The sequence below is a fragment of the Odontesthes bonariensis genome, chromosome 1 (assembly GCF_027942865.1).
Source record: "Odontesthes bonariensis isolate fOdoBon6 chromosome 1, fOdoBon6.hap1, whole genome shotgun sequence".
Lineage (NCBI taxonomy): Eukaryota > Metazoa > Chordata > Actinopteri > Atheriniformes > Atherinopsidae > Odontesthes > Odontesthes bonariensis.
The window spans coordinates 1,673,006-1,696,266 of NC_134506.1; the positions used below are offsets into that span (position 1 = coordinate 1,673,006).

The window sequence follows — 23,261 nt, forward strand, 5'->3', positions numbered from 1 at the left end:
ACACACTCACAGTCACTCAGAAGGACAATTTAGAGTCATCATCTATATCATGTTCTGTTAAATAATTAAGCCTATTTAAACTAACACAGATTTCTACTGAGCCAACAGAAAGAAGGCAGATGCCCATAAAACGGGTGGTGGCCACCACCTCTAACGGGAGGCCAGTGGCTGAGGGAATCCCCGGAGGGAATCCACCCCCAAGACACGAGTGCCTTTATAAAATATAATAGGCCTATATGTCTTTTTTAAGCCTATTCATACAAATATTTATTTGTCTTTTATGTCTTTTTTTTCTTTTGTCCCAACACATTCTGATGGTGCCGCTCAAAAAGATAATTGTCTGTCAATGCAAAAATCTATGCGCGGTCTGATAACCATCTCCGACAAATATTTATTTCTCTGCGCAATAATGCTGCACCTTCATCCACGGGATCATTGTCAAAAGGACATGTTCGTGAAAAAGTCGCCTCCTACTGTGCCTGATGGACTTCTAGAAGTAGAAGAACTCGCTCTGCTGACTGAATGAATGAGGAAATCAAATGGCGTGTGTGGCTGAAAGAGGGCGGAGACAGAAAGAAACTCAAGGTTTCTTGAATAAAACCTGGTCCCGACCAGGATAGGTTCAGAGAGTCTGTTACTCCGGTAACTGACCGTGAGGTTAAGTTACCTCTCTTTGTGAAACAGGCTAGAGTTACCCCTCTTTCTTGGGGTTGAGTTACCTCCCTTTGTGAAACGGAAAACTCAGGGTTTCCCTCATTTCAGGGTTAACCTACTCAGAGTTTTCACTAAACCTGCTACGTGAAACGGACCTCAGGGGTTCAGCTGCTTGATCTTTATTGCCTGCATTCATTAAAACAAAAACATGCATAAGACCAGGGCATCCGTCTAGACTGCAACTCCAGCGTGGGCAAATCTAGCTGGCTATGATACAGACAAAATGGCAGGCAATATACGGCAAGCATACTGACGTTTTACAATGCAAAGAGAACAATCATTAATCCTCAAACAGTTTACAACAATGTACCTGCATTCATTAAAACAAAAACATGCATAAGACCAGGGCATCCGTCTAGACTGCAACTAAAATTGAATTGAGAAAAGAAATACAAAATCAAGACCCGTTTCATACCATGCTGCACATCGTGGCATGATTGCCGTTGAAATATACTGCATCTCATTTATAACACTTATACATTGTGTTCAAACATTACTTTTTCAGTGAATCATTTAGTACTATTTATATACATTCATATTCAAGCAACGATTCGTAATTACAGCGCATCCATTTAACAAAATATCGAGTTATACCCGGAGCGCTGCTAAACACTGCTTACCTCCAGCGTGGGCAAATCTAGCTGCAGGTACGGGGGGCGCAAGCACCCAAAAAGCACAAACGCGAAAGGCAGTCGTGCGGGCCCATGGTCAATCAGTTGAATGCGGTACAACATGTAAAATCATTTCAAACAAATAGTAACTGAAAAACCAAAATGCATATTTTGTGAGAATTCACTTAATACAAAAAGAACATATTTTAACTCTGTTACATAAAAGTAAATTTGCCGGAGGCTTGTTTTCACTGTGTGATAACAGCCCCATTGAAACTAGCTTCAGCCCTGAGTGGCCACTTGTCTTTTCATCTGTGGGAGGGGTTTGCATGACCCTAGCCCCTATTTAATCAGCTCAGATCATATTGTGACTTTCTGAGTGTGTTTGACCTTCTGGAGGAGCTGTGGACTTCTTGATTCATCCAGAATTCGTAAGCTACATTTATCTTGTGTACCATTTTGCTTTTTGCTAGATTTTTGCTAAATCTTTGCCTGATTTTTGCTAGATTTTTGACTGTCAATCAGCAATTAGTGAATCAGTACAAAGCAACTCCTGTTGTTGGAAGCGTCAGCTTTCAAGCGTCAGTCTTCAAACGAAGGCTGTCGTACAAAGGCACCTGACTTTTTCAAGTCCGACTTCCTCTAGGACAATCTTCATCTGGATGGTCTCTGTAAGTGTAAAGTACCAATTTTCAAGTAACCATGTGCTTCATTCCCGTTCTTTCCTCTCAGTCTCGGCGACCACGCAGATACAGGGTCAGACCCAGAGGCCGGGACCCCACCAACCTCATCCACCCTTCTCTCTCTACTCATGTTGAGCAAGTGGTGGCAGGGGGGCTGTGGAACTGCCAGTCTGCTGTGCAGAAGGCTGAGTTTATCTCAGGTTATGCATCCATGCTCTTCCTTAACTTTCTTGCTCTTACAGAGACCTGGATCACCCCAGAAAACACTGCCACGCCCGCAGTTTGTCTGATGTGTACTCTTTCTCTCACACTTCCAGAGCTGCGAGGCGGGGCGGTGGTACTGGCCTGCTCATTTAGAAAGGACTGGAAATACTCTCTTTGTTCCCTCTTGCAATTCTCTCCCTCCTCCTTTGAATTTCATGCTGTCACTGTCTCTCACCCAGTCAAGCTCACCATCGCTGTAGTTTATCGCCCACCAGGCCCTATTGGGGACTTCCTGGAGGAGCTGGACACTCTTGTCTCTCACTTCCCTGATGATGGCTCCGGCCTCATCCTTCTCGGTGACTTCAACATCCAGACAGAGAAGCTTCACCCTCTTGTTTCTTTTCTCTCCTCCGACCTAGCTCTCTCCCCATCTCCTCCTACCCACAAGGCTGGCAACATACTGGACCTTATCTTCACCAGGCACTGTTCTAGCGCCAACCTCTCTGTCACTCCTCTTCATCTCTCTGACCACTACTTCATGTCCTACACCCTCTCCCTCTCCTCTCCTTCCTCCCTCCCTCCCGACCTCCCCCCACCCACTTGGTATCTTCTCGTCCCAATCTTCGCTCTCTCTCCCCCACTGACTTCTCCTCTTCTGTTCTCTCTGCTCTGCCTGCCCCTGAATCTTTTTCTCTTCTTTCCCCTGACACTTCTACTGATCTTCTTCTCTCCACCCTGTCCTCCTCTCTGGACAAACTCTGTCCCCTCACCTCCAGGCCTGCACGCTCAGCTCCACCTGCCCCTTGGCTGTCGGACTCAGTGCGTACTGAGAGGCGGAGCGTGAGGGCGGCTGAGCGCAAATGGAGGAAAAGTAAACTTCCTGAAGACCTTCTTGCCTTCCAGTCCTTGCTTTCCACTTTTTCCTCCTCTCTCTCTGCTGCAAAAACTGCCTTCTTCTGTAACAAAATTCAAACTTCTGCTTCCAACCCCAAAAAACTCTTCCAAACTTTCTCATCCCTCCTCCAACCCCCACCCTCTCTCCCCTCCTCCTCCCTCCTCCCTGAAGATTTCGCCGACTTCTTTGACAAGAAGGTTAACGATATCCGATCTTCCTTCCCTCACCCCCCAGCTGTCCACACCACCCACACCTGTCGCTCTCCCACTCCTCCCTCTCCACCACCTTCTGCCTCACCTCCCTCTCTGTCCCACTTCTCTCCCCTCTCTGCAAATGAGGTCCTCCACCTTGTAACATCCAGCCGCCCCACCACATGTTCGCTTGACCCAGTCCCTTCCCCTCTCCTTCATTCTGCTGCTCCTGATCTTCTTCCTTACCTGACCCACCTCATTAACACGTCTTTGACATCAGGCTCTTTTCCTTCTGCTTTGAGCACTGCCAGAGTCACTCCTCTTCTAAAGAAACCAGCTCTTGACCCTTCAGATATCAAGAATTACAGACCGGTATCCCTTCTACCCTTTCTGTCCAAAACTCTTGAACGTGCTGTCTTTAAACAACTGTCCTCTTACCTCCACCAGAACAACCTCTTGGATCCCTACCAGTCCAGGTTCAAGGTGGGCCACTCAACTGAGACGGCCCTCCTAGCAGTAACTGAGTCATTCCAAACTGCTCGAGCTAACTCTCTCTCCTCTGTCCTGATTCTCCTGGACCTTTCTGCAGCATTTGACACAGTGAACCACGACATCCTTCTCTCTACCCTGGAGGGAATGGGGGTTTCTGGCTCTGCACTCTCCATGTTCTCATCCTACCTGACAGATCGCTCCTACCAGGTCACACTGAGAGGGTCTGTGTCGAAGCCACGTAGGCTCACCACCGGGGTTCCCCAAGGTTCGGTCCTGGGTCCTCTTCTTTTCTCCCTCTACACATCATCTCTTGGTTCTGTCATCCACTCCCATAACTTTTCCTACCACTGCTATGCAGACGACACCCAGCTGATTCTGTCTTTTCCCCCTTCTGACACCCAAGTGGAAGCACGCATTGCTGTGTGCCTGGCAGACATCTCGGGGTGGATGTCGATGCACCACCTTAAGCTCAACCTGGACAAGACTGAGCTGGTGTTTCTCCCGTGGAAGGGCTGCCCATTCAGAGAACTGGCCATCACCATGGATGACTCCGTGGTGACATCAACCCGGACCGCGAGGAATCTGGGTATGACCCTGGACGACCAACTGTCGTTCTCGGCAAACATTGCATCAGTGACCCGTTCCTGCCGATTCCTCCTCTACAACATCCGGAGGATTCGCCCCTTCCTCACCGACAAGGCAGCACAGGTGCTCATCCAGGCTCTTGTCATCTCCTGCCTGGACTACTGCAACTCGCTCCTTGCTGGCGCCCCAGCTTCTGCCATCAGACTTTTGGAGCTGGTTCAGAAAGCTGCTGCTCGTCTGGTGTTCAATCTCCCCAAGTTCTCCCACACCTCTCCCCTTCTCCGCTCTCTACACTGGCTCCCTGTAGCTGCTCGCATCCAGTTTAAGACTCTGGTGCTGGCCTACAGGGCAGTGGAAGGAACAGCTCCTTCATACCTCCAGGCTATGGTCAAGCCCTACACCCCTGCCCGACCACTTCGCTCTGCGGCCACCAGGCGCCTGGCTGCCCCGTCACTCAGGGGTCCCTGCGCACGATCGACGCGGTCACGGCTTTTCTCTGTTCTGGCACCCTGATGGTGGAACGATCTCCCGACTGATATCAGGACAGCTGAGTCGCTGCCCATCTTTCACCGCAGGCTGAAAACCATCTCTGCAGGAAAAACTACCCAGATCCGCACTCTTAGGACATCACCTGCTCCGTCCTAGTTCCTTATGCACTTATTGTTTCCTCCACCACTGGCACCCTCTATATTTTCATTACCCCCTACCCGAACCAGGGTTTGAATCCCATTCCTGCTTTTCTTACCTCTTTTATTTCTTCCCCTACCCGAACCAGGGTTTGCATCCCCACCCCGCTGTGACTGGTGTGCAGTTGGTGAGAGGCTGAGGTACCTGACCTATCGCACTTACTCTAGCACTAGTTTTGCTCTTAGCTGTTTGGTTTTGGAAGGAAATGCACTTATGATTTCTTGTGACCTGAAGTTCTTTTGCCTACCGATGTTGAACGCACTTATTGTAAGTCGCTTTGGTTAAAAGCGTCTGCAAAATGACCGTAATGTAATGTAATGTAATGTAATGTGACAGGAAGAGGAGCCGGAGACCGTTCAGCAGGCGGCCGGACGTCCGGCGGGGGGGGGAGCCCCCCCTTTAAGGGATGGATCCCAGACATCCCCAATGTCTGGGGGTGGGAGGGAGGGGCTCGAAAAAGTGAGTCCATGGGTCGGGGCTCCATGGGCTCTGAGGCTTTGTCAGGCCCTGTGGCCTCTTGGTCAGGCCCTGTGGCCTCTTGGTCAGGCCCTGTGGCCTCTTGGTCAGGCTCTTGGTCAGGCTCTGGGACAGGTTCTGGGACAGGTTCTGGGAAAGGTTCTGGGAAAGGTTCTGGGAAAGGTTCGTGGTCAGGTTCGAGGTCAGGTTCGTGGACAGGTTCCAGGACAGGTGCGTGGTCAGGCTCGTGGTCAGGCTCGTGGTCAGGCTTGTGGTCAGGCCCTGTGGCCTCGTGGTCAGGCCCTGGGGCCTCGTGGTCAGGTTCGTGGTCAGGTTCGTGGTCAGGTTCTTTGACGGCTGGGGCCAGCTCTTTGACGGCTGGGACTGCTGGGTCTCTGGACACTGTGGCTGTGGCTGCTGGGTCTCCGGACACTGTGGCTGCTGGGTCTCTGGACTGAGAATCTGTGGGCTGAGGTGTTAAAGAGGTGAGGGAGGATGTGCACAGCGTGCCTACCTTCTCTGGTTCCAAACCGAAAAGTTCCATGAGTAAGGCACGCTGCACACTCCTCGCCAGCTGCAGGATATGGGACAGATTCTCAGTCCAGGCTTGAAGAATCCGCTCCTCAGAGAGAAAACCCAGGAGTTAGTTCGTTGCCTCCAGCCTCTGCCACAAGGTGGTGTCCCAGAAGACTTCCAAGAGGTCCCAGAAACGGTCTGAGTCCGCCGCGTCCATAGCTGGTGAGATTCTTCTGTCAAGGTTTGGGGGTTGAGGGTGAAGGTGGGGAAGGTAGGACACGGATGCAGACTTCAAAATAGAAAACTAGGTTTATTAACAAAAAAAAAGTACAAACAAAAAGCACGGCTGAGACGGATTCAAAAAACTACTGTGGAAAAAATAAACAAAGGTCTCAACATGGCATGGATAAATAAATACTTAACTTTGGCAAAGACGACGTGGAACATGGGTAACAAACGGGAAGCAAGGCAGGCAGGTCAGGTAGGTAAGGTAAGGCAAGAATCTCACAAAGCCGCTGGTTGCTCTGGGGTCTCTGATGTGCCTGCAGGCTGTTCTTTGTTAGGGTGTGGTGGCGTGCGGTGGGGTGTGGCGGTGCTTCTCCCCGGTTGGGAGCGGCTTGGGTGGGCCTGGGTGATGGTGGGTCTCAGGCCCGGGCTGCTATGACTGGAGTGATTGTGTGGTTTGTTTGTTGTTTATTTGTTTTTGTTTGTTTTGTTCTATTTTGTTGGTTTTGTTTTGTATGTTTTGTTTTGTTCTTTTTTTTTTATTTGTAGGGGCCGTCTGGGGTGGGGCGGGTGGGTGCCTTCGGGTTGCCAAGTGGCTCCCTGAATACGCTGCGGGCCCCGGACCTGGTGAACATCGAGCCCTCCTGCTCTGTGGCGGATCCCGGGGAACAGGGGTGCCTATTGCAGCCAATAGGCAGCCCTCTCCGGGGGAGCCTCTCTCCCTCGGTCTTCTAGATCCCCATACCCCTCTCCCTTCTGGCTCCTGTACACAGCACACATTCACACACGTAGGGTTTGAGGGCGGGTGTGTTCTGTGAGGTGCAGCGGATGGGTCCACGTAGGTGGTCCCCTTTGCTGCACTCTGCAGCCCCCTGCCCTTGTTTTAATTACACCTTAGACATTACTAATCATGAGACACACACACACACACACACACACACACACACACACACACACACACACACACACACACTAGGTTTTGGGGGGTGATAGCACTGAGTGGTATCTGGTGGGCGGGGCTCTTTGGGTATGTAGGCTGCCCGGAGGGCCACGCTCCCAGTTCCACAAGGTTGCTTGCCCCTCAATTTTAAATGCTCACTATTAAGAAATATCAAAGAGCCAGAGGGGCGAGGGGAGGGGTTTTCCCGCACCCCTGTTGCCTGGTTGCTGCCTGGGGCGGGGGGGGCCAGGAGGAGGAGTTGTCCTGCTGGTTCGGGGGCTGTGGTGGTTGGGGGGCTGCTGGCCCCCAGATGTGCCCACTGCGCCACACTCCAGCGGGGGGATGTGTGCATGTGCTGTGCGAGTGTGTGTGGATGTGTTTTTTTATTATTATTTATTTATTTATTATTTAATTTAATTTAATTTAATTTAATTTAATTTAATTTAATTTTTTATTTTTTATTCCTTATATGATTTATGGGGTAACTGGGTCTGGGTCTGGGTCCTCCTGTCCTCTGGCCTGCTTGTGCTGTTCCTGATGGGGGGGGGGGGGCATTGCTTCTCTCCGCTGCTCGCGGCCTCACCCACCTGTGGGCGCGTCTTGACTCCCGGGGCGCTTGCCCAGGGGCACTGGGGCGTGCGCTGGCCCACTGCGGTTGGCTGTCTGGGGCCCCTGGCCCTCTCGGGTAATAATAATAATAATAATAATAATAATAATAATAATAGATTTTATTTATAATGCACTTTACATTCTTCCAAACCTCAAAGTGCTACAGAATATGAAAAAAAAAAAAAAAAAGCAAGAAAACAAATATCAACTAAGGAAATAGAAATCAAGAAATTATTAAAACGTGAGGACAAGTAAAACCAAAGCAATCATGGAAAGGCTTTACTAAAAAGGTAGGTCTTAAGTCCTCTTTTAAAAGTGTCAATTGACTGTGGTGCTCTGAGGTGTGCAGGAAGAGCATTCCACAGCTCAGGGGCAACCGAGCAAAAGGCCCGGTCGCCCATAGTTCGTAGTTTAGTTTTGACAGGTTTGAGGAGGTTGGTGTTTGAAGAGCGGAGGTTGCGTGTTGATGGTTGAAGGGAGATTAGTTCCTTGAGGTAGGAGGGGGCATTGCCATGGATGCACTGATGGGTTAGCAGGGAAATCTTGTATTCGGTCCGGGATACGATGGGAAGCCAGTGGAGTGATTTGAGTATGGGTGTGACGTGTTCTCGCTTACGCACTCTCATCAGGATCCTGGTGGCGCTGTTTTGGATGTATTGGAGCTTTTTGAGGCTCTTGCCAGGGATCCTGATGAGAAGTGCGTTGCAGTAGTCCAGCCTGGAGGAGACAAAGGCCTGGACGAGTTTTTCAGAGGCAGCAATGGTGAGTGAGGGGCGGAGTTTCGAGATATTTCTGAGGTGGAAGAAGGAGGTTTTGTAAATGTGGTTGATGTGGGCTTCGAAGCTTAGCTGAGGGTCCATTTTTACTCCGAGGTTTGTGACAACTTGTGAAAGTGGAATGTCCTGTCCAGAGAAAGTGATGCTGGTTGTGGGAGATGTGTGTAGTTGATGTGGGGTGCCAATTTGCATGATATCCGTTTTGTGACTGTTGAGCTGCATGAAGTTTGTACTCATCCACGCCTTGGTCTCCTCCAGGCATGTAGTGAGATTGGATAGCGGTGTTGGAGATGATGCGGGGGGTTGGTTTTGATGTAGAGCTGCGTGTCATCAGCATAGCAGTGGTAGTTGATTCCATGCCTGCCGATGACACGGCCGAGGGGTAGCAGGTACAGGGTGAACAGGAGGGGGCCCAGGACGGATCCCTGGGGCACACCAGAGGTGACAGGCTGGGTGTGTCATTTAGACCCTCCCAGGGAAACGTATTCTGTCCGGCTGGAGATGTAGGAAGTGAGCCATTTGAGAGCAGTGTTATTGATACCGATGGAGTGAAGGCGGGTGAGTAATATGTTGTGGTCTACGGTGTCAAACGCAGCCGTGAGGTCCAGGAGGATCAGCAGAGAGGGGGAGCCTGCATCTGCCGCCATCAGAAGGTCATTTGTAACCCTGACCAGGGCGGTTTCCGTGCTGTGGGCGGATCGAAAGCCTGATTGAAATTATTCACTGAGGTTATTGGGGTTGAGGTGATTTTGGAGCTGAATAGACACTATTTTCTCAAGGATTTTGGAAATGAATGGGAGGTTTGAGATGGGCCGGTAGTTGGAGAGAGTGTCTGGGTCGAGGGAGGGTTTTTTAAGCAGGGGAGTGAGAATGGCAGTCTTTAGGGTTGATGGAATCTGGCCGGTCTGGAGGGAGAGGTTGATGATGTTAGTGATCAGAGGACTTATGGCGTAGATGTTGTCTTTGATTATGGTGGTGGGGAGGGGGTACAGGGCGCAGGTGGAGGGCTTCATCCCCCTGACAGTGTCCTCGATTTCTTGCTGTGTGGTGTTGGTGAAGCAAGAGAGGGGGAGAGAGATCACAGGCAGTGGGGTGGCAGCTGGGGCAGGTGGAGTAACAGGACCGGAAAGGAGAGAACAGATGTTGTTTACTTTGGATCTGAAGAAGTCCAGGTAGGTATTGCATTATTCCACTGTGGTGTTGCTGGGTTTGGAGGTTTGGGGTTTCAGGAAGTGGTTTATGGTGGAGAAGAGTGTTTTAGAATTGCCAGGGCTATTGTTGATGATGTTTGAGTAAAAATGTGACTGCGCCTCCCTGAGGGACCTTGAGTAGGCCCTCTGGGTAGACCCTGAAGCCGCTGCTAGGCGCCGCCAAAAGCGCCATTAAGAATTCCAGCCGCCGCTAGCCAACAATTTTGTAAGTCAAATTGAGCCGCCATCTATTAAAATTTGGCTGAGCCACCAAGAATTACGTGCACCTGCACCAAATACCCAATGGTTTTATCCACATATTAAGCTAGAAGAAAAATTACACAAATTTACAAACTGGTAACAATAGAGAAGCATACAGTAGATTAAGGCTACTGATATCACAGTGGGTGCCAGCAAAAGAGTGCCGTTGTTACGATACACTGGGCAGCGGGAGACGACAGAGAATAGAAAAAAAAACTGAGATTTGACAGGAGAACTAGAGCTCTAGAACTTTCATCGAGCTGCGCGAAGTCGAGGAGAATGGCTGCCTTCTTTGCTGCTGCTGCCAAGGAGGTAAATCGAAGAGCTAATTTTTGTTGTTTTCACATTCTTTCATCATAGTAAGCTAGCTGATAACCTTTTCAGAGACTTACAGTATACTATGTCTGACTGACCACTGCTAGTAAGTTATTTGAACGATGCCTTTCTCGAACAGTAGCAGGTTAGCATTTAATAGTCATGCTCGCTTTATTATCAGATAAGTAAAAACCCAGAGACCTGTGGTAATTTGCTATTTATTCCCCCCAAATCTGTGTTTGTAGCGTTCGCCTGAGGATAAGATACACAGCGACGTCCATTTAATTTTTTTTTTTCATGGTTCTCCGTTGTTCTTGAACTTTAATAAGTGACTGAGATAATACTGTAAATAAGACATGTACATGTATTTGTTCCCAATCAGCACATTGTGATTGAAAAGGTGTTTTTAATATGAATTTTTTTTAAACTTTTAATAAACAAATGCTAAAATAAATACATTATTTGTTGTAGTACTATCTGTTTTTTTTTGCTAAACTGTGTTGTGGAAATAGCCTATGTATATGTGTAACCAGTACACTGCATGTTGGGACCTTGTTAATCAGTAGAACGTAGACCATAGGCATGAAGTAACTGTATGAGCCATTTACAGCCATGAACATTTTGGTGGCTGCAGCAGCCATTAAGGTTTTGGCTGAGCCAGCTAGCCAGCCAATAATTTCATCAGCCAGCCATTATCCTAAATACAAACGGCTTCGGGGTCTACCTCTGGTGCTCTCTGTAGGCCAATTTATGCATAGTTAGCCCAGTGGCCACGGCTCGCCGCTTCAGAACCCGCCCAGCCGCCTTAATTTTTCTCAGCTCTCAGCTCGAACCAGGGGGCTGAGCATGAGAAGGTGACTGTTCGGGTTTTGACAGGGGCGTGAAGGTCGAGGAGGTTTTGCAGACTGGTGTTATAATGGTCAACTGCTTCACTGACTGATGGGGGGGTTGCAGTGGAGAGGAGTTCCAGGTCAGAGGTTATGGTGTTGTGGTTGATGTTTTTGTAATTCCGGAAACTGATTTGACGTTTAGGTTTGGCGTGAGATGGGGGGAAGGGCAGCTCCATGGAGACGACCTTGTGGTCGGACACACCTAGAGTGTAGGCAGCCAGGTTATTGATGGGGATGGAGTCGGTGATGACCAGGTCCAGTGTGTGTCCCTTTTTGTGTGTTGGGGTATGGACATGTTGTTTGAGGTTGAGAGTGTCCAAAAGTTGTAGGAAATCAGATGCAAAGTGGCAGGATGGGTTGTCCACGTGAATGTTCACGTCCCCGAGGATTATTACGTTGGAGGAGGTTGTGCAGAGGGTTGTGAGGAGGTCATGGATTTCGGAGATGAAGGTTGAGGAGTTATTTTTGGGAGGAGGGTAGAGGAGGAGCAGAGTCATGGAAAAAGGGGGTTTACATTTGAATAAGAATGTTGGGCGGGGCCCCTGCTGGGGGGTTTGGTGTCTGGGTGGCGGGGGCCTGGTGGGGCTGGTAGGCTGCCGCCTCTGGATGCCGGGGGGGCTCTGCCCGATGCTTGTGGGGGCTCTGTCCGGGGGCTTCCTCTGCTGTCTTCTGGGGGGATGCGTGGTTGTCCCTATGGTGGGCTTTCTGGAGTCTGTGCTCCTTGGGGGCTGTTGGTGGCCTGGGTCTGGGGGCCCTCTCGGCCTGCTTCTGATTGCTGGGGGGGGGTGGGGATTGTGACACTATACACTGATATTTAAGCATGGTTATTATGTGGGACCATATATGTGTATTGCATGTTGATGCGCACACACACACACACACACACACACACACACACACACACTCACACACACACACACACACACACATTCGTTAGTCCAGTAGCATGCTCACTAAGCAGTTGTTGTGCTGTCCTGTGGTTTAAGGTCACCTGTGTAATATATGAGATTGCTGCTGCTTGTGTTTTTTTGTTTTTTTTGTCTGTGTGTTTGTTCTCTGCTTGTCTGCTTCCAGGTGCTCCTGGTGCTTCTAAGGTTGGATTCCCCACAAAAGCTGTGAATCGTCTTCAGTTTTGTTTTTACAGGTGTAGCAGCTGGTTGTCTGATTTTTCATTGTTTTTTATGTTTGTCTCTTCATGTTTCTGTTCTTTTTTTTCTCTTCTTCACTCACCCTCTCTCTCTGTCCCCCGGTCCGGTTCGGCACTATTATCATATCATCTTAAATATTGTAACAAAAATAAATAAATAAAAATGAGGAGTTGATGGGCGTCAAGGGGAGCTTTACATTCATAAAGCTTCCCTTGGCAGAGCAAATGTGTTTAGCATAAACGGTATTCAGATTACAATTCTGCTGCCATAATGCTGGAAAGGACAAGGGTAAAAAAAAAAAAAAAAAAAGAATCTCACAAAGGAACACAAAGGACTGAGAACTAAATAGGGAGTGAGAGTGATTGGGAACAAGGTGCAGCTGGTGGGGAATAAACAGGTGCAGTGAATGAACTGATGAACTGGTACGTGACGTGAGGGGAAAAGCAATGGCAAAACTAAAAACCAAGACATGAACCGAAACACAAAAACGTAATCTAAAACATAAAACTAAAAACATGAGTCCGTGGGGGTGACAAGGACGGGAGATTGGACTAAAAAGAAATGTCGGTGCAATCTGTTGGTTTCCTTTGCTCGGAAATTGTTTTTGAATGAGCTATTTATGTCTAAATGATCTAATTCTGAATTAAATTAATTGGATTTGATTGGATTATGATTACAATGAATTGGACTCAAATTGGCTTGAATCAGACTGTATAATTGAAGTGCCTTGAAATGACATTTGTTGTGATTTGGAGCTATATAAATAAACTGAATTTAATAGAATTAACTGAAGGGCTTGAATTTACTGCTGTCACAGTAATGCAATTTCATATTTACTGTAACACAAATCACTGCTTGACAATTTACATGTGTTTTTCTTTTATGCTGTATGACACTATAAACGTGGTAATAATTTAATTATAAAGGATAGCATCCATTTATTAGAAATTAATATAAAAATATAAATAGAGAAAATGTCTGCTTGCCTTTCGGCTTTGAAATTAGGAAAAAAAACATTGCAGCTATGCCATGTCACTAAATACATTTCTCATGCCAAGGCAGTTACAATCCTGTTGATGAGAAGGTTCATCCAATGCGACACCTTCTGGTCAGTTATTGTAATAAGTTTTAATCTATTTTTAATCGATATTTTCCTCTATTGTCCTAAAACGTTTACAGAGTTTAATCTTCTGCCCTGTCAGCTCTCTCAAGACATGCTTTATTCTATAAATTCTTTTGGTCAGGAATCTGGAGAGAAAACACATGGAAGCTATTGTTGCATTTTCCTGTTTTTGTCACGATGGCACTGTTCTCATTCATAAATACAGACACTGAAAGAAAACTTCATGTAAGCTTAATTCTCCATGAAAAAAACACAATGAATAACTCATTTCTATTAGCTTATTATTTTTTTTATGACCACTTTATCCAAATTAAGGTTCCAGGAGCCTGGAACCCATCCCAGCCGCCGTCATGCTGTGTACACTCTGGACGGGTCACCAGTCCATCACAGGCATACAAATTCAATTCAATTCAATTCAATTCAAAAATACTTTATTTATCCTAGAGGGAAATTAAATGTTGATGTAGCTCAATTAAATCAAGGAGTTATTATAGATGCTGATGGCTGTGGGCAGGAAAGATTTCCTGTAGCGGTTCGTTTTGCATCCAAACCGAAGAAGCCTTTGACTGAAGAGACTCTGTTTTCCGATAACAGTCTCATGGAGAGGATGTTCAGGGTTGTCCATAATTCTCTTGATTTTATGCAAAATCCTTCTTTGCATTATTGTCTCCAGAGGTTCCACAGTTGTCCCCAGAACAGAACCAGCCTTCTATATCAGGTTGTTGAGTCTTTTTAGGTCCCTGGTTCTGATGCTGCTGCCCCAACAGATGATGCAAGAGGAAATGACGCTCTCAACAACAGACTTGTAGAAGATCTGCAACATCTTGCTGCAAACCTTGAAGGGCCTTAGCTTCCTCAAGAAGTACAGTCTGCTCTGTCCTTTCTTGTAGATTGCTTCACTGTTGTGTCTCCAGTCCAGTCTGTTGTCCACATGAACACCAAGGTATTTATATTCCTCAACCACCTCCACTTCTTCTCCCATGATGGAAACAGGGTTTGATCTGACCCCGTTTCTCCTGAAATCTACAATCATCTCCTTTGTTTTGTTAACATTCAAGATGAGATGACTGTTCCCACACCATGCCACAAAGCGGTCCACCAGCTCTCTGTACTCAGCTTCTTGTCCATCTCTGATACACCCGACAACTGCAGAGTCATCTGAATATTTCTGTAGATGACAGGAGTCTGACTTGTACTGGAAGTCTGAAGTGTACAGAGTGAAAAGGAATGGTGAGAGTACAGTCCCCTGTGGTGCTCCTGTGCTGCTGATCACCTGGTTAGACACACAATTCTTCAGTCTGACAAACTGTGGTCTGTTTGTCAGGTAGTCATTAATCCAGGTGATTGTTGAGGCCTCCACCTGAGTCTTCTGGAGTTTCAGACGAAGCAGATCAGGCTGAATTGTGTTATATGCACTGGAGAAATCAAAGAACATGATCCTCACAGTGCTGCCTCCTTTGTCCAGATGACAGTGGGTTTGTTGAAGCAGGTGTATGATAGCGTCTTCAACTCCAACTCCATGGCGATTAGCAAACTGCAGGTTTATAAATACAGCTGCTTCTCAGGGGCAAAATGGCACCAAGTGTGCAGTTTACACAACTTTGTGGGAATTTAAGTGATCAGGATTTTACATTTTTGTGAATAGTTATTAAAGTTTGTTAGGTGTTGGTCAATGAGACCATTGTTTTTTCCCTCACTTCCTATGTCAGGTCATTAGTTCACTCATGTCACCTGTTCTTTGTCTTCAGCTGCTCCCACTCACCAATCACCCTCCTCAGTATTTAGTTTCCAGGTTTCCCCCTGCATTTTGTCAGATCCTTGCTCCTTCACAACGCCAAGCCAAGCTAAGTTAAAGCTGCCGTCTGCAACTTTTTTTTAGTCATATTAGCTTGAACTGTCATGGGATTCTGGAAGTAGAATATTAAATAGGCTGTTTAGGAAAAATCCCGAATTCTGTAGCTCCCTCTGAAGCCTGTAATCGTGCTTGCAAAAATCGAGCGCTCCCGGCTGTTTTTAACCAATCACGTTAGGTTTATTATTTATCTATTATCTGTGCAGAACAGTCACCAACCACGTCTTCCATGCTGAGCGTGAGTCTGCCCCCAGCTTGTGTGCGCGCACACTGGTGTGAACTCACGTGCACAACCTCGTCCACAGAGGGGGAGGGACCTGAAAGTTGTATCCGTTCGAATTTTCCGACTTTACAGTCGGAACTTTGAAAACCTGCCGACGGCAGCTTTAAGTTCCTTCATGTATTACCAAGTCATGTTCTCTGTTTTGTTTTTTCTTAGCCATGTTTTCTTCACCACAGTCTAGTTTTGTCTTCCGGCTCAGCCGTGCTTTATGTTAACCTTGTTTTTGAAAATAAATCCGTTTGCTTCTGAAGTCCGCATCGGTGTCCTCCTACGCCCACCCATCATGACAGTGATAATGACATGTAAATCACTGCATTTCAAATATTTTTCTAATATCTACTGGTTTAAAAAAAATGCTGTTATTGTATTACAAATAACTATTCATTGTTTCTGTGGCTTTTGATCATGATTTTAATGACATTGTGTGAATGACAGCTAAGAAAACAATGTCACTGGTGTTACACCGCTTAAAGCAATTCAAGTTTGACACAATGTTGACTCAGTGTTAGTTTAGTTTAAAGATTTGTTGATGGAGATTTCTCAGTACATGTAAGCTTAAGAACCAGAACAGGTTTTACAAAGTCAAAGTTTTCATGACAAATTCACTTTAATTTTGAGCAAAAAAAAAAAAAAATACAAAAATACAAAAATCTACAAGCAAATAAAACATGAGCTTAAAACCTGCTCCCATTGTACATGTGAGTTCATAGTGGAAATAGAACACCAAGGCTTGTTGGGTTTAGTTCAAGATATTGGCTTTGCTTTGCTGTCACATATTTTCAGCTTCTCTGACTTTAATGGGCTGGACTCATTACATAGTCTTTGACCAGCGCACGTTCTCTGGTGGAGACAATCCAAAGTAGCCATTCTTGTCATCCTTCTCATCAATTGCCAGTGCACTGACAGGCTTGTGTTGTTGGACACCTTCATCCTCTGTAGGGCTGGTCTCTTGCCCATCTTCCTCGTTATTGTCACTTCTCTCATCTTGAGTCAGCTTTGACATGGTAAAGAGAGAAAGGTGAAAAAAGAGATGAAATGCAAGGAAAGAGTTGGTGCTCTGCAAATTCAACAAGCAAGCTGATGCCAGCAGCTTGTGGCAAAGAGAACAATCCTGTCCGCCTGCACACAGATTTAGGACCTGATCCTTCAGCTGGAAGCAATGAGCTGGAGTTTGGGGTTGTTGTAAGATAATAATGGCCTCTGATTATTTCATAGCAACTGCAATTCTTTGCTATTGATATATTTTCATTTAATGATTTTGTTTAAATAAATTAATGTGTGATGTAGTAATAGTGTTAAAAGTTAAACTTTAAAATTTTATGTTCCTAGCTGGTAACAGACAAATAATTATTTTAGAAGCTTTGAGAATGGCACCTCATTAGTTGACTGTGATCACGTAGTTTTTTTTCTTTCTTTCTGTTATCTTGTGTTTTATCTACTACACTTTTCTGTTGGTACACTGCTTTATAAAGATATTGGTGTGAACACTAGCTTTCCTTTATATTTTTGCTCTAACTTCTGGCACTTTTAACATGATTGTGTATTCCAAAGCCCAACTACTGTCTGTAAGAGTGAGAATCAATAACCTTGACAAGTTGCAGAAGAGACATTGCTGATGTAAGGCTGGTTCAAATCAGAGAGCAACAAGCAGAAAACTCATACCATTTCTCCCTTTGAGTTTAACAGGGAATGTGGGCATGTCAAAGAAGAGGAACAAGCACAGTGCACTAATGTGAACACATGAATGGGATGCAGTATCCTCTCTGAGACACATGGAGATAACATTATTCCTTTCAGTGATAGGCTATATCATCTTCTGAGTGAAGACTATCATTCCCAGTAGGACAGTGCGATACTTCCCTATCAATAAGCTCTGTGCTGGGGGCTGCTCTGGGGATTGCAGAGGTGATTTTGAACAAGATGTTGTTCTGGTGCTGCTCTTACAACTGTCTCCACATAAATAAATTTAAAAGATGAGCAGGAGATTTTCTGTCAATAATAGAACCTGTGACAATGCTTTTTTTGCAGAATGCAGTGGAAAATGGAGGAGAGAGAAAACATCTTGGTAGAAACTTTACTGCTTGTGTGGAGACATGTCAAGAGAGGATACAACATAGAGGGGCGCTAGAGAACACGCTATGGTGTAGAAAAACTTTTTCAGAGCTCCCGGTCCGATACGTTAATATTCAAGCAATATAACATTTCTAAACTGCTCATACCTGTTAAAAAGTAGGACGTTAGGCTCATTTTTCATTTGTGCACTTATGGCTACCAGGAGGGAGCAAAGGCAGCAAACCAATGGCAAGAAAACTCCCTTTGCAAACCCAGGGCAAGAGGCTAATGTTAGCACTAGCACCGAAGGCAATGATGACGCTCCAGAGCTAATTCAGCCTGCGACATCTGTTATCCTTGAGGCTATATCCGACATGAGTAAGAAGATGGAGGATCGATTCAACAACCTGGAGACGTTCATCATGTTTGGCCACCTTGGCCATTATGAGATGCCATATTATTGCTTATGAGGCGGCCTTGAAAAAGTAAAATAAGACTTGTTTAGATGAAATTGACTTGGAGATCTCACAATTAGAATCATCATATAGAAGCACCGGCAACTCTCAAAAGATGCAAAACATTCTCAACCTTAAATATAAATATAATACGACCTTATCAAGACAGGTTTGCAACCAGCTTCTGCAACTTAGGAAACAATATTTAGGACTTGGGGAAAAATCTCATACACTCTTGGCTCGCCAGCTAAGGGGGCAACAGGCCAGCAGAGCAATCCACAAAATAAAATCTCGCACTGGAGTAATCCTAACAGACCCTAGGCTGATAAACTCTCGTTTCAAAGAATATTTTGAGGATCTAGATGCTCAACCTAGATTTTAAAATACTTACTAACATACTGGCAAAAAGGTTAAATGACATTCTGGACATTATGTATTATTCTTTCGATAGAACCCCTAAACAAGCCATCCTGTATCGAGATGCAGAGAAGGCTTTCGACCAGGTTGAATGGCGTTATCTTTTGGGGGTTGTGGAGAAGTTTGGTCTGGGCTCATCCTTTATTTCCTGGGTGCACATGTTGTATGCCCAACCTACGGCATGTGTTCTCACTAACTCGGACAGATCACCCTCCTTTTCTTTGAATAGGGGGACGCAGTAGGGATGCCCTCTCTCGCCGCTCTTCTTCGCATTAGCCATTGACCCCTAGCAATCAGTGTAAGAGAGCATGCTCTCATTAAACCTATAACGTTAGGGGGAGTCGATCATAAAATGTCCTTATACGTGTAATAACCTAATTTTTAATAAATCAGTATATTTTGGTTTGGGTACAAAATGTATTTTATTTTATTACAAAAATGCACTAAAGTGATAAAAGCTAAGTGTCCTGGAGCCTGGATAACAATGGGCACAATATATCCTTTCACTGTTCTGCAGATGACATACAGATTTACCTCCCTTTAAGTACAAACTGCAAAGACCCACTAAACACTCTACTGGCCTACTTGGGTGATGATAAGCCAAAGTCATCTTAATCTAAATGACAATAAAACTGAGGTTATTGTGTATGGACATCCGCCATGTAACATTAAATCTGTTGCTAGTATGGGCCCCCTCGCCTCCAAAACCAGCCTGCATATAAAAACCCTTGGTGTAACTTTGGACATTGATCTTAATCTAAAAAGACAAATTGGCTCGGTGATTAAAAGTTCTTTTCACCAGCTTCGACTCCTGGCAAAAGTGAAGCCATATTTATCTTTTGAGGACTCAGAAAGGGTCATTCATGTGTTCATTTGTGCTATTGCAACTCTTTATACATTGGTCTTGATGAGTGCTCTCTCCATTGCCTGCAGATAGTGCAGAACGCCGCCGCTCGCCTTCTGACTGTCACTGAGAAGCGGGACCCCATAACTCCTATTCTGGTCTCCTCGCACTGGCTTCCCGTCCATTTTAGAATACATTTTAAGGTTTTATTGTTTGTTTTTAAGATTTTAAGTGGTGTGGCCCCTCAGTATCTCGCAGAACTACTTCAAGTTCATAATCCAGTCAGAGCCCTCAGATCATTAAATGAGCTGCTGCTTGAGGTCCTAAGATCCAGGCTTAAAACTAAAGGCGACCGAGCGTTCTCAGTGGCTGCTCCAAAGCTATTGAATTCTTTGCCACTTCATATTAGACATGCCGTATCGTTGGAGTCATTTCAGTCGTCCTTAAAAACTCACTTTGGCAAAACCCACCTCACTGGGCCACATCATCCGATCACATGGCTTCTCATACCAATGTTACGTAATGTTATTCTCAGCTCTATCTGCCATTCCCACCTGATGACCATACGGCCTTAGCACGAATCTCAGACTGTCTCTCTGACATATCGACATGGATGAAAGCCCTTCACCTCCAACTAAACCGCTCTAAAACTGAACTGCTTGTCTTTCCAGCCAAACCAACCATACACCACAGCATCTGCATCCAAACTGAATCCCTATCTCTTGCTCCATCAAAGTTAGCTAGAAACTTGGGTGTCATGATTGATGACCAACTAACCTTTAAAGATCATGTTACCTCCGTTGCTCGATCATGCCGCTTTGCATTGCTGAAGATAAGAAAGATCAGGCCATACCTAACTCAACACACCACCCAGCTCCTGGTGCAGGCCATGCTCATCTCCCGCCTTGACTACTGCAACGCTCTCCTAACTGCTCTCCCTGCCTGTGCTGTTAAACCTCTGCAGATGGTCCAGAACGCGGAGGCGCCTCTGGTCTTCGGTCAGCCGAAAAGATCACACGTCACCCCTCTGTTCGTTGAGCTCCACTGGCTACCCTTAGCCGCCCGCATCAAGTCATCAAGTCACTGTAGGCTACTGTAGGCTAACAGAGTTAGCCTACAGGTAACGCTTAAGACAATCCAGACTCTTTTCATGTGTCGTTCCACAATGGTGGAATGACCTACCGAGCGCTACCAGAACAGGGGCGTCCCTGAATGTCTTCAAGAAACTCTTGAAGACCCAGCTCTTCAGAGAGCATCTCCTATCCGAGCACTGACCCTGTACTTCCCTACCCCCTCTACTGCACTGTATCTTTCTGTACTTCCCTCCATGTATTATTACACAACAGTAATTGACAAACAACATACATACAAAAGCATCCATCTAGACGGCAAACACAGCCACTGTGATATCACACATTGGAACTGCTCTTGTAAAGACTTTGATGAGCATTTGAAAATTTGTTTTCAAGAAATTTGCTGTCATCTTCTTTATTTGAAAATGGCCATGATGAGAACCTGCTGACTGGATGTATGTCCTACAGCAGAAACTTGTCAATCACAAGTTGTGCATGCATTAAAATATATCTTGCTTTTTTTCCCCAAATGAGACCAAAATGTAAAATAGTCTTGAAAACGTAACACTAGTGGTCTCAAACTTGGATATAAACCATGTAACTAATATTGTACATGTCTCTCTGGTGTCACCAAAACAAATCTGACTCACCGAGATGTGGCCTGCACAAGATCTCTGAAAGCCTGTTGTGAGAATAGGCTTCAGTCATGATGACACATGGTTGTTAATCAGCAGACTTACTGTGCCAAACATGAATTTCTTGATCATGCGGAGAATAAGGTAGGCCCAGAATATGTGGAGACACAGCAGAACCACCAGCATCACATTGAAGAAGTAAAAGCCAAAGAAGGCTGGGTAGTAGAGAACAGGGTAAACCCAGGTACAGTGGATGAGCCTGAAACAGAGAGAAAAAAACATGTTCAGGAGTCCAACAGGATATAACAGGAGTTATATCATTGAGAAAAGCACAGATGTTGACACAAAACCAGGTCCAGAATGTAAGACCAACGTAATTAAGTCTTTATATACCTAATGTTCAACATATTTTCTAAGGACAAATGGCATCTCCTCTCTATTAAAGACTCGGTTCATTGATTCAGTCTATCTTATATTCTGCTTGTTATCCTTTGATAAGGTGTTGCACTAAATATGTTTGCACTGTGTAATAATTAGAGATAGTTACCATAACACGGTAGCAAAAATGTATCCACATAAGAACCTGCAGAGGGAGCAGCTTCTATGGTCTCTGATAGTAACTCCAGCCCCTGTGCTGCAGAGGTATGCAGAATTGACAGCAGCACTTGTCCCTGCTGTCTAAGTTAACAATGCTTAAACTTGCCTCTGTAGATCACAGTTTAATTGCCAGTTCCAAAGAAACTTGACTGACGGAGGTAAACTATTCAGGGGCAATTTGCTGAATTAACCACTGAAAGGTTGGTTCAAGAACTTGAAAAACTCAGAAAAACGATGACTGGTGAATTCACATCTCTATTGAATAACTCCCTGGGACCTATACGTTCATCAATCCAGTCGATCGAGGCGACCCTGACGACTCAAGCATCCACCATCAAAGAAATGGAAACTAGCCTATCTGACCATAGCGATCGGATAACCCAGATAGAACACGATGTGGGCGAGCTACAATCCAACCTAGATTCAGTGACTGAGGAGAATGCTGCGCTCAAGGCTAAGGTGGAGGATTTGGAATCGAGATCAAAGCGTCAAAACCTCCGAGTGCTTGGACTACCAGAAAACATAGAAGGGAAGGATTCTAGAGATTTTGTGGCTAAAATGTTTTCTACCCTGCTTGGTGGATTACTTTCTGCCCGCCGGAGCTGGATCGCGTTCATAGAAGTCTTCAGCCCAAGCCAAGGCCAGGAGACCCACCACGACCCATTATCGTAAGATTCCACAGATACATCGAGAAAGAGATTGTGCTCAAATGGGCGAAATCTCATAAGGAAATTTCCTATAACAGTAACAGAATTCGTATCTTCGAGGACTTCAGTGTGGCAGTGGCAAAGAAACGTTCAGCATTCAACGAGATCAAAGGGCTTCTCTACAAGCAAGGAGTGAAATTCGGCATGCTGTATCCAGCCCGTCTCCGTGTCACGTACGACAACAGAGAACAAATCTTCAACTCGCCTGAAGCCGCCGAAGCATTCTATCAAAAACGCATCCTCTCCTCGGAGAAGTCTACAGTGGAGGAACGCTGAATCATCCAAACAGCAACACTGCTAACTTCAGGTGACGGTTAACTCTAAGCTGGCTGATCCAACTGTGCTTGCTAACAAGCTAACCTGTTTAGATTTTTGGTCATTTATGTACTCTCGTTTTGGTGATAACATCAATAGAATCGCCCTCGACTAAATCTTGTTAATTTTCTTCCTAAGACTGCCTATCCGGATATTTTTATTTTTATTCTTGCTACAGTTAGCTTAACATGTGTAGCACAGCAAAGAGGAGATGGCCTCAGATATCATCAACCTAAGGGCTCTTAAAGATCAAATTGACATGAACCAGTAGCAACAAGGGTTCCCCCGGTGGGGCACCAAGTGTCCCTAGCATCTGAACATACAAAATAGCACTTGAACACACCTCAAAGCAGGGCTGGACTGACAGTCTGGCATACCGGGCATTTTCCCGGTGGGCCGACTTCCCTCGAGGGCCGGTGATGTCGTTTTTTTTAATTAATGTAAAAAAAAAAAAAAGTGACCGGCGGGCGGCCCACGATTTCACGTTGACGAGGCTAGTCCAATGAAATCTCTCAGCACC

General features: G+C 45.7%; 2 protein-coding genes and 1 pseudogene across 2 annotated transcripts in view; 2 read left to right on the forward strand and 1 right to left on the reverse strand.

Moving 5' to 3' along the window:
* Positions 1–2,027: 2,027 nt before the first annotated feature.
* LOC142382975 (uncharacterized) lies at positions 2,028–5,020 on the forward strand (annotated as a pseudogene).
* An 11,211-nt stretch (positions 5,021–16,231) lies between these two features.
* The window catches only part of cers3a (ceramide synthase 3a), a 114,369-nt gene continuing 107,339 nt past the window's right edge, over positions 16,232–23,261 (reverse strand). The window contains exons 10-11 of the mRNA XM_075459957.1: positions 21,228–21,381; positions 16,232–16,640 (exon numbers count right to left, since the gene is read on the reverse strand). Of these exons, the coding sequence (XP_075316072.1) occupies positions 16,458–16,640; positions 21,228–21,381 (337 nt within the window). The 3' untranslated portion in view covers positions 16,232–16,457. The remainder of the gene's footprint in view (positions 16,641–21,227; positions 21,382–23,261) is intronic.
* Positions 16,727–20,513, forward strand: LOC142399254 (uncharacterized). Its single transcript, XM_075484232.1, has 3 exons — positions 16,727–16,828; positions 19,504–19,572; positions 19,950–20,513. Exons 1-3 carry the CDS (start codon positions 16,727–16,729, stop codon positions 20,511–20,513), a joined length of 735 nt encoding a protein of 244 aa, XP_075340347.1.